General features: G+C 36.9%; 1 protein-coding gene across 2 annotated transcripts in view; it reads right to left on the bottom strand.

The window, feature by feature from the left end:
* The window catches only part of NELL1 (neural EGFL like 1), a 910,206-nt gene that overhangs the window by 207,723 nt on the left and 682,388 nt on the right, over positions 1-20,095 (bottom strand). For both annotated transcript variants that reach the window (XM_016920567.4, XM_016920568.4), the window contains exon 15: positions 2,766-2,861. In XM_016920567.4, coding sequence (XP_016776056.3) covers positions 2,766-2,861 — 96 coding nt within the window. The remainder of the gene's footprint in view (positions 1-2,765; positions 2,862-20,095) is intronic.

Below are 20,095 nucleotides of genomic sequence, written 5' to 3'. Positions count from 1 at the left end.
AAATGTGGAGTTGTTCATCTGTGTGTTACATACCAAACACAAGTGGGATTATTAACATCAGATAGGAATTTTCTTTAACAAATTATTTAAATGATTTTACTAAGTGTACTTGAATTTTGAAAGGCTGAATATTGCAAGCAATGAATAAAACCAATAACTAGGGGGATAAGAGAACATGCTTCAGACTAAACATAAGTGGATTCTATATAGCTCAAATGGGACCATTTACTTAGTCTTAAAATTAAAACAAATCAAACGAAAGATTTAGTGTAATCATGCCACAAGACATTCACAATTCATTTGCATTTTTCCTTTGGCACTATGAGTCTCAAGGCATCTAGCACAACTATTCGAAGGCAAATAGACTTATTTAATGTTTATTGCTAATGATCAACGCGACAAAATAACTCAGACAAGATAATGGCACAGATTTTCAGTGTTTAGCCTATAATTTATTTAGATCCCTTGCACACAACTGACTGAAAACTATGTACTCTATTCATTCCATGAAAAATCTGATAGAATTTGAGTATTGGTCAATATTAAGTGGAATGACTTTGCTACAGATGAAGTATAGCATTAAATGCAGAGAAATCTTGTTTTATTTTATTGTATTTTTTCCCTTTATGATGACTGTGCAAGAGTTCAAGAATATGCAATTCTCTATGTCAATTTAATATTTACATAGGGACCCATGCTTGCCTATCTCTGTCTAGCTTTTTCCCTGGTCTTGATTTTCTCCTTTATATTTTTCTGACTTCACATTACAAACCAGACTGTAAGCGCTGATGCAATCACCCACTTACTCAGCAGAGAAAAGGACAAAGGACAAATCAAGAAGGCATGAGACACCATAATCAATTCCTCCTGGTCTGCTACTGATCACAGGCCCTGGTCTAAGGTAATGTTTCCCTCCAGTTATTTCTAATGTAAAAAAATAAGAATGTTACAGTAGTTGCTATGGTTAAATATCCTGAGGTGCTTGGTGAAAAATGCAGATTCGTGAAACCACCCCCTGATATTCCATCTAGTTTGGAGAGGTGGCCCAAGAATATATATTTTAATAAAAAATCCATGTACTATCCTTGAAAAACCCATGCAAGGTTTGATAACACAGGCTTTGTGGGATACAACTGTGTTTTATTCTCAGTTCTAATAATTGCATAAGTTACTTACACTAGCTAAATTTTAGTTTGATTACATATAAAATAAGAGTAATAATATCTAACTCCTTTGTTTAATCTTAAAATATTCATTTAAAAATCCTAACAATTATTGCATAATAAATGACATATCATTAGTAGTAGTATCCATGATTATTGACATTATCATTATTACCATTCTTTCCCCATTAATTCTGTGTATTCAGTTTAGGGAAATACAGCAGTTCTACAGGAAGCAGTAAGAATCTTTTAGGTTTTTTTTTTTTTTTTTCATTTTAAAAAACCTACTTAAAATTAAATGTAGTTCAGTAAAGACATGTGTCCTAAGCTACCCTTAAGTTTCTTTGCTTTTAGCAAGAATTCTTTAGCTCTATGTGGTAATTCTCTTGCGCTGCGCAAAGGTAGTACATGGTTCTTTCATATTTTTTTTTAAGAAAAAACAGTTATTATTTGTTATATTTTTATTTGTTGATAATGTCACAAAATATAGAAACAGTGGTGCAAATATTGTTCACTGACTTCCTTACTGAACAATTTTAGTTACCTTTTGACATGTTTTTAAAAGGATTAGACTGCCTCATAAATATACAGGCAGTGCAATGTAATAGGTTGGTCAGGGTGAGAAATAATAAATGGGCACATAAAAAAATGTTATCTAAATTCAGAAGCTTCTAAACATGAAGGAAAGGAAACAAGAACTTTGCTTATATCTCTGGCGCCAGATGAAGACACCTCCCCCGTCATGTAATAATAAGGATAATAAATGCAACATCCTATTTCCATTTTTCTATGCTATGATATGAAAAGCAGTAAGTGTGACATTCCAGAGCCAGAAAAAAAAACACAATGCAGTGATTTTACCCTAACAAAACACATGGAAAAACAAACTGAAATATTCACTTTTACGTGTCATAAACCCCTTGTTTGCACTGACACATACATTGGCATTGAACATCAAATTTCACTTATACACAAATAGGAGGGCTTCTCCAATCAATAAGAGTTGGATTTCACCAAATAGTGCCAAATGTAAACACAACATTTATTGCAAATAGAAAGTTGCACATAATGTAATCTTACTTACACTAATTGGCTTATATTATCAGGTCTATGAATGATAATGTTCCTAATAAACCAATATTAGAATAAAATCGCAAGCACACCAATAAACCTGCTGCTGGAATTATTTAATGTGGTTTTACGCAAGGAGCATGTGCTGCTAATTTAGATTCCGTTGACACAGCAGATTGTTATAATTCTAATAACTGTGTGTGATGCTACCCAATAGATGATAAGTGAGGCAGGTCAGTTCATCAGGCTTTATCTCTAATGAGCACTAAAAATGCACACTGAGCTATAGCAGAGAAAAGACTTGACCTTGCTAAAATTAAATCGTTGGAGGGAAGGCGAATGAAGCTCTATTTTCAGAGAGAGGGAGGCTTTTAAGCAAGGTACCCTCTTTGGGAGAGCCACATCCACCGTCACAACACAATGTATCAAGTCAACCCACAGTATTATTTCTGAAGAAAGAGCTGTTATTCTTTCTGAATCAATCTTTCTACCAATCTTTCTCCCTATCCCCCATAAAACAAGCTAGATTACCTTTCTCGCAGTGGCTTCCTGTGAATCCAGATGGACAGACACATTTGTTAGGAGCCACACACGTTCCACCGTATCTGCAGCCCTCTTCACAGAAAGCTGTTGCAAGAGAACAAAGTATTTATCTTAGATAAAATGCAATAAATAAATTCATGGTAAACAGCAGGAGCATTGAAGCAATTCTTTCTTTGTTGCATAGGGAATACACATCTGTATTGATACATTTAAAAATTCCATACAGAAAAAGAAATAAATGTAATAATACCTATTTCACTGGTTTATATGAAATCAACTGAAATAACAGATGTAAAATGTTTAGCACAGGGCTGGCATGCGCTAAATGGCAGCTAGTAGTAACCACTATAACTCTTATTCTCATTTATACATTTGAAATCAAATAGAATAAATTGAGTAACTAGGAAGGGTAGGGTCAGGATGAAGGTAAAGGCCTTTTTAATGTTCACTATTTTGTAACCTAATCTTTTCCACTAAACATCTCTTATGACAATAAAAACTTTTATGTTCTTTAAAAAAGATTTCTGATAGTCGATACAGTTTAATATTTATAAAATAAATGTAACTAATCATTTACATTTGAATATATAAGCTGTTTCCAATATTTTGGTAATGAAAACAATGCCTTGTCTTAATAGCTAAAATGCTTAGCACAACCTGAATTATTCCTTTATGAAAAATGCCTCAATGTGGAAATGCTGGTCTCAAGGGTATGGATTTTTAAGTTTTCTTGATAAGCACTGCAAAGCTATTCTTACTCCTTCCCAGTGCTATCCTGTCAGCCTTCCCAGACCAGGTTAGTTCCCCTTAGTACATACTTGCATAGCATAAAATAGCTCCATGAACCTCTCCATTGCAATAGTAAATACAATTGTAAATTTACATATAATTTATTACCATCCCCTGCTTTATCAACTGAACTGTAAGATCCATAAGAATAAGTAGCATAATTGTTTTTACTCACGACTGTATTGTAGCCTCAGTATGTATTTACATAGCAGATGCTCAAAACTGATTTGTTAAATGAATTAATCTACATTTTACAGGTTGTTCTGATAGTAAAACTCTCATTCTAACAATTCTGCAACTCTTCCATCCAGTTAATTTAATATCAAACCTTGCTGGATAACCAAGAATTTAGAGTACTAAACGTGCAAAATTTCTCATTAATGAAGATATTGCAACTGTTAACCCTGAGTTTATTTTATTCACAAGAAAGATATGTGAGCAAATGTTTTAAATTTTAATTGTAGTTTGAAAAAGTCACCCTAGAAAAATGTCATGGTTATATTTTGCCATGCTCACTCAAAATTAATATGAGTGTAACTTCAAAAGCCACATGATGTGTTCAGAAAGTTGAACACTATTCCACATACGTAGAACCCCTCACAGTATTGTTGTTTTCCACATTATTTAATATCCCTTGAATGATTTAACATTTCATAGCTTCAGCAATTAATTTCAACTTCCTTTGCCTCTGCCAAAGGATAGTGTGTACCTTCGAATTCAAACATCATCTCCTGTTTCTAGCATCTTAGAACACTTCGCCTATGCAAAAAAAAAAAAAAAAAAAAAAAATAGTACCTACCATGGTAAGTTCATCACAAAAAAAGAAATATATAAAATACACATGTAGAGATGTAGGTAAAATCTCTTGTCCCAAAAATTATACCTTGTGGGCTGTGGTGACTGACATTACAAAGAACAGTAAAGTGTTTTTGCAAGCTAAAAATAACAGATGGAAAGCCAGTAAGAAAAAATTTTAAGTAGCACCAAAAGAAGGCAGGGGCTTGAAAAGAGAAGGCTCAGCTTGGGTTTCTTTAGTGCAGAGTTGAAACAGCACTTCATCTAAGTTTTGCAGACCTGGTTAGTAGACTTGATGCTGTTTCATCGTAGGTATATGCGTTTGATTTACTCAGTCTTTAAGTAGAAATGATGATACAGTGGAGGGTTTTATAAGGAGAGCACGAGATGTCTGTGATGTTCTAAGGATGTGCAGATATTAGAATAAAGAGTAGTATGATGATTAAATAAGTTAACATTTACAAAGAACTTAAAATGGTGTTCAGCACATAGTGTTATATAAATATCCTGTTAAATAAAATTAGCTGATAACAGAATTGTTATGACCGTGAAACACGGACACGGACCAGGAACAAATTGTCTAATATCCAGACAATATAAACCTGATACTAGAATACAATCTAATCATCATCATACAAGGTGTTCAGCTTCACCAAGATGGGCTTAAGACATACCTTTTCATTTATGCTTGATTTGTTTCCTAACAAGGGTAGTTTTCATTCTTCTCATGGAGGTATCTGATAGGTATATTGTTCTTATTACAGAAATGGTGAACTTGAGGCTCTGAAATCAAGTGCCCTAAGGCTGCATAGGTAGAAAGTAGCAGAGACGAGATTCAAGTGAAGACAACTTTGCCTTCGAAATCTTACCCCTTCCTTGTTTGTTACAATGTGGGTTAATCTACAATCCAGTGTTCACAAAGTCAGGTTTATTTTATTTTTAAAATAGTTCCATAAGGGCTAAGGGAACTGACTAAAAGTTAAAAGAAAAAAAAAAACCAATGCCTAAATTGCACATGTCGCATTAAAGGATAGGGATGAAGAGCTATTCAAGTTCATGTACCTATTATCTAATTTCTATTTTTGCCTGAGACTAGTCACATTTCTCCCAATCTAGGCACACATTATTTTTAATGATCTTTATCTGAAATAACCAAGAAATCATTCCCTAGCTGAACCTTAGACAATATACCAAAGTAATTTCAACACAAAGCAAATAAAGAAGGGATATGTCATCAAAAACATAAAATACTTTGTGGAAATTAAGATCAATTCAAGCTTTCTTTGAATATGTAATAAAATATCAGAAGATACTGATGTATCTTAGTCTAAAGATTGTGCATGGATTATTCATATATGGACAGGCTCTTCTTGATTGACTATGAACTCAGCATTTCAATGAAAAGGACTCTGATATGCAGAGGACTGGTAATTTGCACAGCATTATTTAGTTGATGGCAGAAGCAAAACAAGGAGCTGGGTCACTGCTACATTGTCTTTCCAGTTTGTGAGGAGATGGGCTGGCAGAAATTATATGGTCCTAATTCTGGCTCTATATTTATTAACTGTATGAACTACAGCAAATCATTCCACTCCTCTGTGCCTCAGTTTTCTCAAGAAAAAAGCAGCTGAGGATAATAATAACACTCATGCTGGGGGGATTAAATTAAGTTACCAATGTAGACCCACACAGCATAAGGCACAGCCAATGGAATGTGCTCACGAACTGGATGTGATTGTTGTTATTTATCACCAGGACTCTGCTTTTCCAGATAACGCTACAGTTATGAACCAGTTTATGTTCTAGATTCTAAAGATGCTGCAGTAAGACGGCAAAGATCCCTGTGCCACGGAGCTTATTCTTTAGTGAGGACTCCTCGTCACTCCTTCCTTAACTTAGTGCCCTTTGTAATATCGTGTGGTTTGCAATGAAACTTAGAATCATAGCTCCTTTGAAAACTCAGAGAAACTCAGGTACCGTGGATATGTGACTTCATATGTTGGTTCTTCTTCAACTGCTACCCAGATTCTGAAGCGTGGCAAAAATAGATTGTGTGTGCGTGTGTGTGTGTGTGTAGTAAGATAAACCTGAATCTGTCATTATAGTGCCATTTGTTATTATCTTGCTGCCCTGGAGGAGATGTTAGATTGGATCAACTGTAAAATGGTATGCTTCTAATATTGAAAGAACTCTTTTCATTGTGCAAGAAAATAAAATCACAAAACTCGTATTTGAGAGAGGTTCAATCCACAGAAAGAGTACTTTTTTATATTAAAATATAAAATATTCTCAGCATGTAAAATAAAATGTGGGTATTAAGGGGAACAAAATGAGAAGGTGGGTTTGCAGATGCCAGGTTTGTGGATGTCCAGTACCATCACCATGTACTCAATTCAACAAAAGCAGTTCTACACTAATAAAAAGTAATAGCCCTTCACTTTCTAAACACTTCTCATAATCTTCTTAAAGTTTAACGACATATATTTAGTTCCTAGGGATACCCTGGAATCCTGAAACAGTAAGTAAACATACAAATTTCAACACCATCTGTTAGAAGGTAAACCTTTTCTTCCTTCCTAGTTTCCTTGAGGAAGAATTTTCCTTGAGGCAGCATTTTCCTGAAGCTAATTTCTGACCTCTGCCTGCTGACTTTGCTCATTCTACCCCATGGAGGTGGAGGGATTTATTTTGTTGGTAAATTTGGGAAAGATATATATCAGGATGATGCTGCTCAAGTGGGAGAGGCAGAAGGATGGGTTGGGAAGCTCTATGTGATTCGATGCGACAACTGTTGCATTTCCAGCTTTATTTTGGGTAGCATGTTAGTAGGTATGAATTATATTATTAAAAATAACTGTTTAAATAAATAAAAGCTGGCCCCTATAGACAGTGATTACAAGGTGTCAGGAACCAAAGATTATAATTAATTTGACCATGTCTGCCTAAAATCCAAAATGGGAAGGAAATCATTAAAATCTGGTCATGTTCAGCAAAGGACCATGCCTGCCATTCTTCTTTCTTGAGAATGAGCTGACTTCAGACATTATCAGTTTTCCTTACTTCTTTAATGACACTTTCCTCTCTGGAACTCAGCGGATAAGTCAGCCTTCTTCTGTGTTCATTTTTATCAAGCCAGCTCAGTTTACAGAGAGAAACTCATTTCTCCAACCCAGCTCTGTAAATAATAAAGGTGATATCATCACCTTTACATTTGCTTTTTGGTTTCATTCCTCACCTTGTTCAGAGCATATTTATCAAATGCCCCCCAAATATTTTTGGTTGTCACAAGATGGAGGGAGGAACAATGTGGTCCTATTACTTGGTGAGTCGAGACCATGAATGTTTAAACATCCTACAATGCACAGGACAGCCCTATATGACAAAGAATGATCTGGCCCAAAATGTCAACAGTGGTGAGGTTGAGAAATTCTGCCCCAACTTTACACAATTAAGTTTATGAAGTGTCTTCAGGAGCAAAATTGTATTATTTTAATCCTGTTTTCCATTCCTCCCCCCTCAACCTCTCCCCCAAAATAGTTTAAAATATCGAGGAAAGATAAGAGTAAAAATCAGTAACATGGCCAGTTGAATATAAAAACAAACATCCAGAAGTCTACAATACTTGCTTTTCATATTATCATTCTCTTCTAAAGCACAGAGTATATTACAAAATTTAATTATTTACTTCAAAAATCACTTTCGACACTATCAGTCACTATATACGTTTGTATCAGCAGTTCCAGTAGCCATTTCCGCTGTCCTTTCAACAGTAATCATAATAATAATGACAACAATACTAATGGTAAATTCTGTTTGTTGAAAACTTATCAAATGCCAGGCACTGCAGTAAAGCCTGATATCATAATTCCATTTCATCCTTACAGTAACACTGTCGATTAATCATATTATACTCATTGCCAGATGAGAAAGCTGGCTTAGATAAGCTAAATAAGTTATTGAAGTTTGCACCACTGCACAGTGGCATCCTGGGTTTCAAGCCCAGAGTCTTAACCACATCACTAAGCTTTCTCCGTTTAGGGCTCTACCACCTACTATGCGCAGATAATGTACTGGGTGTTGGGAAGTCTACAACTAGTCATGAAAATTGTCCCCATCCCCAAGAATCTCATAGTGGAATAGCAGAGAGAAAGGCATATAAAACCAAGCATAATAAAATGTGATAAATGCTACTGCAGTAGCACGAACACAGTGTTGAAAGAACAAAGAGGAGAAAATGATTAACTATGCCTGGTGGACTGATGCAAAGCTGCACAAAACAGCTAGCATTTGAGATGGGCCTGGAAGAATGAATGGGCTTTTTGCCAGGTGAAGTACAGGAAAAGGGACATTTCAGGTCAAAGTTTTGACCTGAGGAAAGGCACTTAATAGAAGAAAATGAAAAGGTGTTTATAACTCACACTGAGGTGAGAGGCTGAATATTTAAAAAGAATGCAGTAAGCCATTCAGAGAAGCAGGAGCATTTTAGAATCTGTGAACCATCCCCTTCACCTTCTCATCTCCCTGCTACCTCTTGGATTTGTTGGTTACCTTAAGGCACAATCATTTACCACCTACATATCTGCATACGGACTTTTGCCCTGTCTATTATTTGAGTTAGTCAGTTTAAGACTATGCATTGCTAACTTTAGAAGAATATGAAATAAAATTTTTATTAAAGACCTTTATATGCACATATAAACAGAAACATAAAATGTATTCTTAGTATGTATAATGCATTCTGATATTTTCTACTCTATTCTACTCTTTTCTATATCATTTATAAAGTGCAGCTATGATCCAATGACTTGTTTTTGCAATCCACTAAAATTGAAGTTTAAAAACCACTTGTTTACCCTTTTAGTCCATAGCATTTTGTGATAGGATAGGGGAATGAAGTCTTTTTTTTTTTTTTTTTGAGACAGAGTCTCGCTGTGTCTCCCAGGCTGGAGTGCCGTGGTGTGATCTCGGCTCACTGCAACCTCTGCCTCATGGGTTCATGCCATTCTACTGCCTCGGCCTCCCGAGTAGCTAGGATTATAGGCACCCGCCACCACGCCCAGCTAATTTTTTTGTATTTTTAGTAGAGATGGGGTTTCACCATGTTAGCCAGGATGGTCTTGATCTCCTGACCTTGTGATCCACCCACCTCAGACTCCCAAAGTGCTGGGATTACAGGCGTGAGCCTGTAAAGACGCCTGGCCTGAAGTCTTTTACATTACTCCTGAAATCTTCAAATTGAGATGTTGCTCTTAGTTTTAGAAATATTTATATAAGAAAATGTCTACAAGTGCTATCTTCCATGAATGTAGGTATAACAGAGACAATATGGCCTCCACAGGTGAAAATATTTATTATCCAGGCCTCTGCAGAAAATCTCTACTATAGAGGATAAATTAGATGGGAGAGGCATGGGTTGAGGAGACAGATAATGCATTCTTCTGCATTTCATTTTTGGCCAGTGTATATGCTTCTCTAACCAGACTGTGAGATTCTTAGGGACTAAGATCACATTTTTTGCAATTCTGAATTCCTGTATATCATCTTGAACCTGTGTGATAATAAACATGTATTTGTTATTGAAGTAAATTTATTATATGAGAAAATAAAAATTTTGAGAGGATAGTCTTATAGTAACTATATCATAATATTTGAGATAAACATTTAAAGTCAGATCAATCCAGCTTAAAATATCAAGAGATTCTGGGGAAGATGGCGGATAGGAGACAAAGCTAACATGTAGCTCCCACATGTATGGACAGAACAGCATTTGGAGACTCACACCATGATCTTTTGTTCCAAGAACCACTGCAGGAACATACCAGGAAAACTGAAGGAATTCACCAATCCTTTGAAAGAAGCAAATTCTGTGAAACAGGTGAAAAACTGTGAGTGCCCAAAATGTGAAAGGGGGAAAAACCTACCTCTGAACACACATCTCCACTTGGCAATCTGAAAATCCAGATCACCAAAGAAGGATTTTACCTTACCTAGAGATGAAATGGGTTTAGGGAGTCGCAAGAAATTTGAAAGTACAAGTAGCACAGGAAATACCTTGAACATACTCCCAGCCTCCAACTTGAGCCCCAGGAAGCCATCCCTTCACTATATCTCACAGGGGACCTCGGGACAGGCAACCAGTGGAATTGGGAAAGGGTCTTGGGGCAAAGGAAGCTCCCACCTGAAATTGGCAGTGGTTTTGACTGGGTACAAATTTTCTTGAGTGAAGTCTGGGGGATGTGGGAGCATCTGTAGATAGGAGCTTTCTCAGAAGAGTAGCTCATGGCCTGGGGCAAGGCCTGAGCAGAGCACTGCGGGAGTGAGACTGGCCTCGCCAACTGTATGGGAGCTGGATGAGACCTCTCGCTATCCCCCACTTCCCTGATGAACCATATAACACAGCAGAGGTGGCCAAGATCCCCTCTGGAACATAACCCCATTGACCTGAGGACCATTCCCCCATTCTCCACTGTGGCTGCAGCAAGCCCCACCCAAGGAGAGTCTGAGCCCAGACTTGCATAAGCCTCCCCAACCTGATAATATTTATCTACCCACCCTGGTAGTCTAACACAAAAGACAATCTCTTGGGAGTTTTATGGCCCATCCCTTTGCCTGAGAAACCAAAATACTTACCCTGGCCATCTTAGGGCAAGCTTAGAGCTCCCTACTACTACCACAGCTAATTCTCTCTTGAAAGTACCACCTCTTGGCTGGAGGCCAACCAACTCCATTATAGCAATTCAGGACAGAATAACTCTGATCTCAGAAAGAAGAAGACAACACCTAACTCCAATGCCCACAACATCTTGGCTAACCAGAAGTCGTAAGGGTGTCTATGTGACAACTTCACTGCTAGTATAACCAGCATTCAAGAAAGCCAGCACACTAAACATATCCACAACCAAGGACCCTCATAGAGTCTACTTCACTTCCCTGTCACATCTAACAGAGTAGGTGCTGGTATCCATGGCTGGAAGATTTGAAGACCGATTACATCACAGGACTTTTGCAGACCCCCTCTACCACCAGCCTGGAGCATGGTAGCTCTGCTGGGTGGCTAGAACCAAAAGAGCCATAACAATTACTGCAGTCCAGCTCTCAGGAAGTCCCATCTCTGGGGAAAGTGGGAGAGCATTATATCCGGGGATCATCCTGTGGGACAAGAGAATCTGAACAGCAGGCCTTGAGTTTCAGACCTCTCCACTGAATTCATCCACTCAAATGAAAAAAAAAAAAAAAAAGAAAAGTAAAATAATTCTGGTAATATGACAAAACAGGGCTCTATAACACTCCTCAAAATCACACCAGTTCCCTAGCAATGGAGCCAAACCCAGAAGAAGTCTCTGAATTGCTAGATCAAGAATTGGAAAGGTTGATTATTAAGCTACTCAAAGAAATACCAGAGAAAGGTGAAAACCAACTTAAAGAAATTAAAAAACAGTATAGGATATGGGTGAAAAATTCCTCAGATAAATAGATATCATAAAGGAAAAACAATCGCAACTTCTAGAAATGAAAGGCTTACTTAGAGAAATACAAAATGCAGTGGAAACATTCAACAATAGACTAGAACAAGTAGAAGAAGGAGCTTCAGAGCTAAAAGGCAAGGCTTTCAAATTAACCCACTAAGACAAAGACAAAGAAAAAAGAATAAAAAACATGAACAAAGCCTCCAAGAAATGTGGGATTATGTTAAATGGCCAAACATAAGGATAATTGGTGTTCCTGAAGAAGAAGAAAAATCTGAAAGTTTGGAAAACTTATTTGAGAGAATAATAGAGGAAAACTTCCCTGGTCTTACTAGAGATCTAGACATCCAAATGTGATAAGCTCAAAGAACACCTGGAAAATTCATCACAAAAAGACCATCACCTAGGCATGCAGTCATTAGTTTATCTAATGTCAAGACAAAGGAAAGAATCTTAAGAGCTGTGAGACAAAAGTATCAGTTAACCTATAAAGGAAAATCTATCAGATTAATAGCAGACGTCTCAGCAGAAACTTACAAGCAAGAAGGGATTGGGGTCTCATCTTCAGTTTCCTGAAACTAAAAAAAAAAAAAAAAAAAAAAAAAAAAAAAATTGTCACACAAGGAATTTGTATCTAGCAAAGCTAGTTTCATAAATGAAGGAGAGATAAAACATTTTTAACACAAACAAACGCTGAGAGAATTCACCACTACCAAGCCAGCACTACAAGAAATGGTAAAAGGAGTTCTAAATCTTGAAACAAAACTTCAAAATATACAAAAAAAGAAACTCCTTAAAGCATACATTTCACAGGACTTGTAAAAGAATAACACAGTGGGGGAAAAAGAACAAGGTATAAAGGCACCAACTAGCATGATGAATAGAACAGTACCTCACATCTCAATATTAGCGTTGAATGTAAATGGCGTAAATGCCCCACTTAAAAAAATGCAGAATGGCAGAATGGATAGAAGTCCACCAAACAAGTATCTGCTGTCTTCAAGAGACTCACCTAACACATAAAGACTTAAAGGATGGAGCAGATAAAGATATTCTGTGCAAATGGACACCAAAAGTGAGCAGGAGTAGCTATTCTTACGTCAGACAAAACAGAATTTAAAGTAATAACAATTAAAACAAAGAGGAACATTATATAAAGATGAAGGATCAAACAAGAAAATACATATGCACCTAATACTGGAGCTCCCAAATTTACAAAACAATTACTACTAGACCTAAGAAATAAGGTAGATGGCAACTTAATAATAGTGGGAAACTTCAATACCCCACTAACAGCACTAGACAGATTATCAAGATGGAAAGTCAACAAAGAAAAAATAGACTTAAACTATACCCTAGAACAAATGGACTTAACAGATATTTACAGAGCATTCTACCCAACAACTGTATAATATACATTCTTTTCTTCAATGCATGAAACATTGTCTAAAATAGACCATACGATAGGCCACAAAACAAGTTTCAATACATTTTTAAAAACTGAAATTATATCAAGTATCCTCTCAGACCACAGTGCAATAAAACTGGAAGTCAACTCCAAAGGAACCCCCAAAACTATACAAATACACAGAAATTAAATAATCTGCTTTTGAATTATCTTTGGGTCAACAAAGAAATCAAGATGGAAATTTAAATTTTTTTTGAGTTGAATGATAATAGTGACACAACGTAACAGAATCTCTAGGATACAGCAAAAGCAATGCTAAGAGTAAGGTTCACAGCATTGAATGCCTACATCAAAAAGTCTGAAAGAGCACAAATAGATAATCTAAGATCACACTTCAAGGAACTAGAGAAACATGGAGAAAACCAAGCCAAAATGCAGCAGCAGAAAAGAAATAACAAAGATCAGAGCAGAACTAAATGAAATTGAAACAAAGAAATCAATACAAAAGAAAAATAAAATAAAATGCTGGTTCTTGAAAAGATAAACAAAATTGATAGAACATTAGTGATATTAACCAAGAAAGAAGAGAGAAGGTCCAAATAAGCTCAATTAGAAATGAAACAAGAAATATTACAACGATACCACAGAAATACAAAAGATCATTCAAGGTTACTGTGAACACCTAATGCACACAAACTAAAAAATCTAGAGGAGATGGATCAGTTCCTGGAAATATACACCCCTCTCAGATTAAATCAGGATGAAATAGAACAAACCAATAACAAGTAGTGAGATTGAAACAGTAATTTTAAAATTGCCAACAAAAAAAGTCCAGGACCAGATGGATTCACAGCTGACTTCTATTAGACATTGAAAGAAGAATTGGTACCAATCTCACTGAAACTATTCCAAAAGACAAGGAGGGATTCCTCCCTAAATTATTTTATGAAGCCAGTATTACCCTAATTCCAAAACCAGTAAAGGACATAACAAAAAAACAAAACTGCAGAACAATATCCCTGATGAACATAGATGCATACATCTTCAACAAAATACTAGCTAACAGAATCCAACAGCATATCAAAAAGATAATACACCATTATCAAGTGGGTTTCATACCAAGGATGTAGGGATGGTTTAACATACACAAGATGCGGAAAAATTATCTGACAAAATTCAGTGTGACTTTATGATTAAAACCTTCAGCAAAATTTACATAGAAGGAACGGAACATACCTCAAGGTAATAAAAAATCAATCTATGACAAACCCATACCCAACATTACACTCAAAAGGGAAATGTTGAAAGCATTCCCCTTGAGAACTGGAACGCGACAAGAATGCCCAGTTTTACCACTTCTATTCAACATAGTGCCAGAAGTCCTAGCCAGACCAATCAAACAAGAGAAAGAAATAAAGGGCATCCAAATCAGTAAAGAGGAAGTCAAATTGTTGCTGTTTGCCAATTGTATACCTAGAAAACCTTAAAAACTCACCCAAAAAGCTCCTAGATCTGATAAATGAGTTCAGTCAAGTTTAAAGACACAATGTACACAAATCAGTAGCACTGGTACATATCAACAATGCCCAAGCTGAGAAACAAATCAAGAACTCAATCCCCTTTACAACAGCTGCAACAAAAACAACAACAACAAAAAGGCCAGGCACGGTGGGTCATGCCTGTAATCCCACCAATTTGGGAGGCCGAGGCAGGCGGATCACCCGAGGTCAGGAGTTCAAGACCAGCCTGACCAACATGGCAAAACTCCACCTCTACTAAAAATCCAAAAAAAAAAAAAAAAAATTAGCAGGGCATGGTGGCATGTGTCTGTAATCCCAGCTACTCAGGAGGCTGAGGCAGGAGAATTGCTTGAACCTGGGAGCAGAGGTTGCAGTGAGCGGAGATCATGCCACTGCACTCCAGCCTGGGAGACAGTGCAAGACTCTGCCTCAAAACAAAACAAAACAAAACAAACAAAAAAAAACCTTAGAAATATACCACCTAGCCCCAAGGAGGTGAAAGACCTCTACAAGAAAAACTACAAAACATTGCTGAAAGAAATTAAAGATGACACAAACAAATGGAGACACATCCTATGCTCATGGATGAGTAGAATCAATATTGTGAAAATCACATACTGCCAAAAGTAATCTACAGATTCAATGTGATTCCCATCGAAGGACCATCATCATTCTTCACAGAGCTAGAAAAAGCAATCCTAAAATTCATATAGAACCGAAAAAGACCCCACATAGTCAAAGCAATACTAAGCAAAAAGAACAAATCCGGAGGCATCACACTACCCAACTTCAAACTATGCTACAAGCCTATAGTTATCAAAACAGCATGATACTAGTATAAAAATAGGCATGTAGACCAATGGAACAGAATAGGGAAAGCAGAAATAACACCAAATACTTATAGTCAAGTGATCTTCTACAAAGCAAACAAAAACATAAACTGGGGAAACGACACCCTATTCAACAAATGGTGCTGGGATAACTGGCAGGCCATGTGAAGAAGAATAAAACTGGATCCTTATCTCTCACCTTGTACAAAAATCAACTCAAGATGGATCAAAGACTTACAGCTAAGATTTGAAACCGTAAAAATTCTAGAAGATAACATCAGTAAAACTCTTCTAGTTGTTGGCTTAGGCAAAGAGTTAATTACCAACAGCGCAAAAGCAAATGCAACAACAACAAACATAAATAGATAGGACTTAATTAAACTAAAAAGCTTCTGCACAGCAAAAGAAATAATCAGCAAACAGACAACCCACAGAACAGGAGAAAATATTCACTAACTATGGACAACAAAGGACTACTATCCAGACTCTTCAAGGAACTCAAATAAGTCAGCAAGAAAAAAACAAATAATCCTTTAAAAAGTGGGCTAAGGACATGAATGGACAATTCTCAAAATAAGATATACAAATGGCCAACAAATATACAAAAAAATTCTCAACATCACTAATTATCAGGAAAATGCAAATTAAAACCACAATGAGATACCTCACTCCTGCAAGAGTGGCCATAATTAAAAAGTAAAAAAACAATAAAGATGTTGGCATGGATGTGGTGAGAGGGAACACTTTTACACTGCTGGTGAGAATACAAACTATTACAACCACTATAGAAAACAGTATGGAGATTCCTTAAAGAACTAAAAGTAGAGAACTACCATTTGACCCAGCAATCCCACTACAGGGTACCTACCTGGAGGAAAAGAAGTCACTTTATGAAAAAGACACTTGCGCACACATGTTTAGAGCAGCACAATTCACAATTGCAAAAATATGGAACCAGCCTAAATGCCCATCAACCAATGTGTGAATAAAAAAAATGTGGTATATATACAGCATGGAATAATACTCAGCCATAAAAAGGAATGAAGAAATGGCATTTGCAGCAACTTACATGGAGTTGGAGACCATTATTCTAAGTGAAGTAACTCAGGAATGGAAAACCAAATATCGTATGTTCTCACTTATAAGTGGGAGCTAAGCTATGAGGACAGAAAGGCCTAAGAATAATACAATGGACTTTGGGGATGCAGGATGAAGGAGGGAGGGGTTCAAGGGATAAAAGACTACACATTGGGTAAAGTGTACACTGCTTGGGTGATGGGTGAACCAGAACCTCAGTAATTACCACTAAAGATCTTATCCATGTAACCAAAAACCCTGTTCCCCAAAAACTATTTTAATAAACAAATTAATTGTAAAATATTATCAAGCATCTACTATGTGCTACAGTATTATTATATGCTCTAGTAATATACGATCCCTGTTCTCCAGGATCTTTGAGTCTAAAACAGTGTTTGCGCTGAGAACAATGCCCCCCACTTGCAGGAGATATTTAGTAATGTCTGGTGACACTCTCAGTTATCCCAGTTGGATGTCACAACTGCTACTAGTGGGTCTACTGGTGAGTAGAAACCAGAGATGTTGCCAAACATCTTACAGGTTAGCAGTACAGGACAGTCCTGCAACAAGGAATTATCTAGCTCCCTATCTCAACAGTGTCAAAGGTGAAAAAAGGCAGACAGTCCTTCATTCAGTCATTCAATAAATACTTATTGTGCACCCTCTCTGTACCAGAGATTACTCAGAACCAGGGCTCAAGTAGTTAACAGAACAGATAAAAATATTTCTGATGGGTTTACATTCTTATAGAGAAGAGACAGAATAAATAAATGTTTATATTCTTATGGAGAAGACACAGGTAAAATAAATGTGAGACATAGGATATTAGATGATAGCAAGTGATAGAAAAATAAAGCAGACACAGTGTGGGAAGTGTGTCAGTGGGGAAGGTTGCAATTAAATAGGGTGACATATAACGGGTGATCACTGAAAAGAGATCATTTGAGTAGAGACCTAAAAGGGAAAAGAGTGAGCCATGAAATTATCAAGCAAAGAATGTTCCAGGCAAAGGTTACAGCAAGTGCAAAGGCCCCAAGGAATGAAGTGTGCAGATCACGTAGTGACTTAGAGATCCAAGCAATACTGCCTGTACAAGTCAAGAGGAGGTGCCAAGAAGGAAAACTCTTCTGACCAGAAGGTCAGGAATGGCTCCATAGAACTGATGCTGAATTTGAAAAAGTTTTTATGAATTTAAACTCTCCAGAATGTAGAAATGAAAGATTTATTAAAAGGAAGGGCAATTCAACAGATAATCACCAAGAACTTAGGAGTGAGGAATATTTAATCCTAACCTTGTGGTCAATCATGGACACATTTTCCAAAACAACTCAAGTACCTGAGTACTTCTTCCATACAGCCTTTGGCTTAGTAAAAGCATGATTCTAGAAACAGATCTATCTTCTAGTCCTGGTTTCACTTCTTATTTGCTGACTGATTTTGACAAATTGCTTAATCTCTATAAGTATCACCTTCCTTATCTGTATAATCAGGTCAATAAGGGAACCTGTATCATACTGGTAAAACTGGAATTAAATAAGGTAGTGCATGTAAAGCACTTGGCATAGTGCCCACCCATAGTGAGTGCTCAAAATGGTGAGCACTTTTTAAATACATCAGCCCCGTTTTCTCTAGGTTAATTCATATAGCAGAGAATTTTCTTCTCAAATATCAAAAACTCTTTGCAGTCTGCCTCTCACTAACTGGTGCACACATCAGTGTCAGACTTTGAGAGCTTGTTGGGCACTGGAATCAACAGCAAGGAAGATGATGGGACATTAAGACAAAAAGGTATGAAGAGGAATAGAATAAAAGATGATGTTCACATTTTAACATGCAAAATTCAAGAAATTAATTCAGGACTCCCTAGGACACTAAAGCAACATCAAATTATATCTTTGCAGTAAAACCTCTGAAAGCAGTTCAAAATTTGGCATTCAGCATTTACAGGAGCACTAGGAAATGGGAGCCTGAAAGGGCTATCTGTGAAAAGCAGTTGAAGAGAAAGCCCCAGGTAAGAAGGTCAGAAGGTTTCCTATTACACTGCTATATCAGAGCCAACGCTTATATTAGCCCTGGAGGTCACAGTCTAGAGACTTTTAAAGAGATAAATTCCAGCAAACTCTCCCAGGTAAAAGCATTCTGCAACTTTATATAACTGCATGGAATTACATTGTTAAATCTTGAAAGAAATACGAATCCAACCTGCAGTGATAGTAGCTGGGTAATTCGGGTGGACCAGAGTTCTCAAGAGAGCTTCTTTGTTTCCCATCTCCATCCTGAAACCTGAACAACTTCTCAGATTTGTAAAGCATTTTCTGCTTTTGTTTAAAAAGCACTTCATAATAATCTTAAAAGGTAATTTGTAATTATATCTGCATTCTGGAGTTGGGGAAGCTGAAAGGAGAAAAGTTAGATAGCTAGCCCGGAGAAAGTTAATTATGAGGCTGAGACTAAATTCCAGGTGCTGGGATTCTAGTCACACCCAGGATTCAGTAGAACATCAGGTGCCTGAGAAGCAATGCCAATTTCACCCAGTGAGAGAAACCTGGTTTGAAGTTTTAACTAAGTGAAGCGGGAAGGAGAGGAGAGTAGAAAGAAGGAGGGAGGAAAAGAGGAATAAGACAAACAATAAATAAAGAAAAGAAAAAACCATCATATCTCGCAACTTAGCCATCATATCCTGCAGACAATACTGTCCCTGCCCCTAACCCCACCCCTTCAAATACTTAACACATGCAGAGACTTGGTCTTTCAGACAATGGGCTCCTGGATGTGGGGAGCCTCGCACAAATCTCAGATATGCCATTTTCTAGCTATGTGACATTGGGCTCATCTAGAAACTGCGGTAAGACTTATCTTCTTTTTGACAAAATAAAATGTTAAAACAGCACCTTCTTTATATAGTTGTTGTGAGGAATGATGTAACCACAGGTCCAGCGTTAAGTTTCAGCTGCTTCAAAGGTACTAATTATTGTTGACATCATTGGTTTATTAGACACATACATGTGGGGAAAGCCATCTTGGGAAAAATACACTGATGTGAGAAATTAAGGCAAATGAAACCCTAATTTACGGGGTTAACAGTCTGTCATATGTATTTTGTTGAAAATTTACTACTTTTAATTCCATGTTTGAAGAGCTCAACCAAGGAAGTAAGCATTAGAATTATTAATTATCATTTTTAGAAAATAAAGAATTCAAAAGAGCTCTGCTTGCTGTAGAATTAAAAAACATATATTTGACCTTTCTTTGGCTGCCTTCAAAGTCAAAACCCAGGGTCCTCTTAAGCGAGCGTGTCTGATTAATAGCTGCTTTCATGCTGCACACAGCCGCTGGCACTGGAGCCGTCACCACTGCCCAGTGATCTGCCTTTCTAGATGTTTAGCTGTATCTCATCTACAACATAGGCTGCCCTTGTTCTTGTGCTAATGTT

The sequence above is a fragment of the Pan troglodytes genome, chromosome 9, assembly GCF_028858775.2.
Source record: "Pan troglodytes isolate AG18354 chromosome 9, NHGRI_mPanTro3-v2.0_pri, whole genome shotgun sequence".
Classification (NCBI taxonomy): domain Eukaryota; kingdom Metazoa; phylum Chordata; class Mammalia; order Primates; family Hominidae; genus Pan; species Pan troglodytes.
Note: the sequence above shows the minus strand (reverse complement) of the source record. Positions and strands in the feature narration are given on the sequence as shown.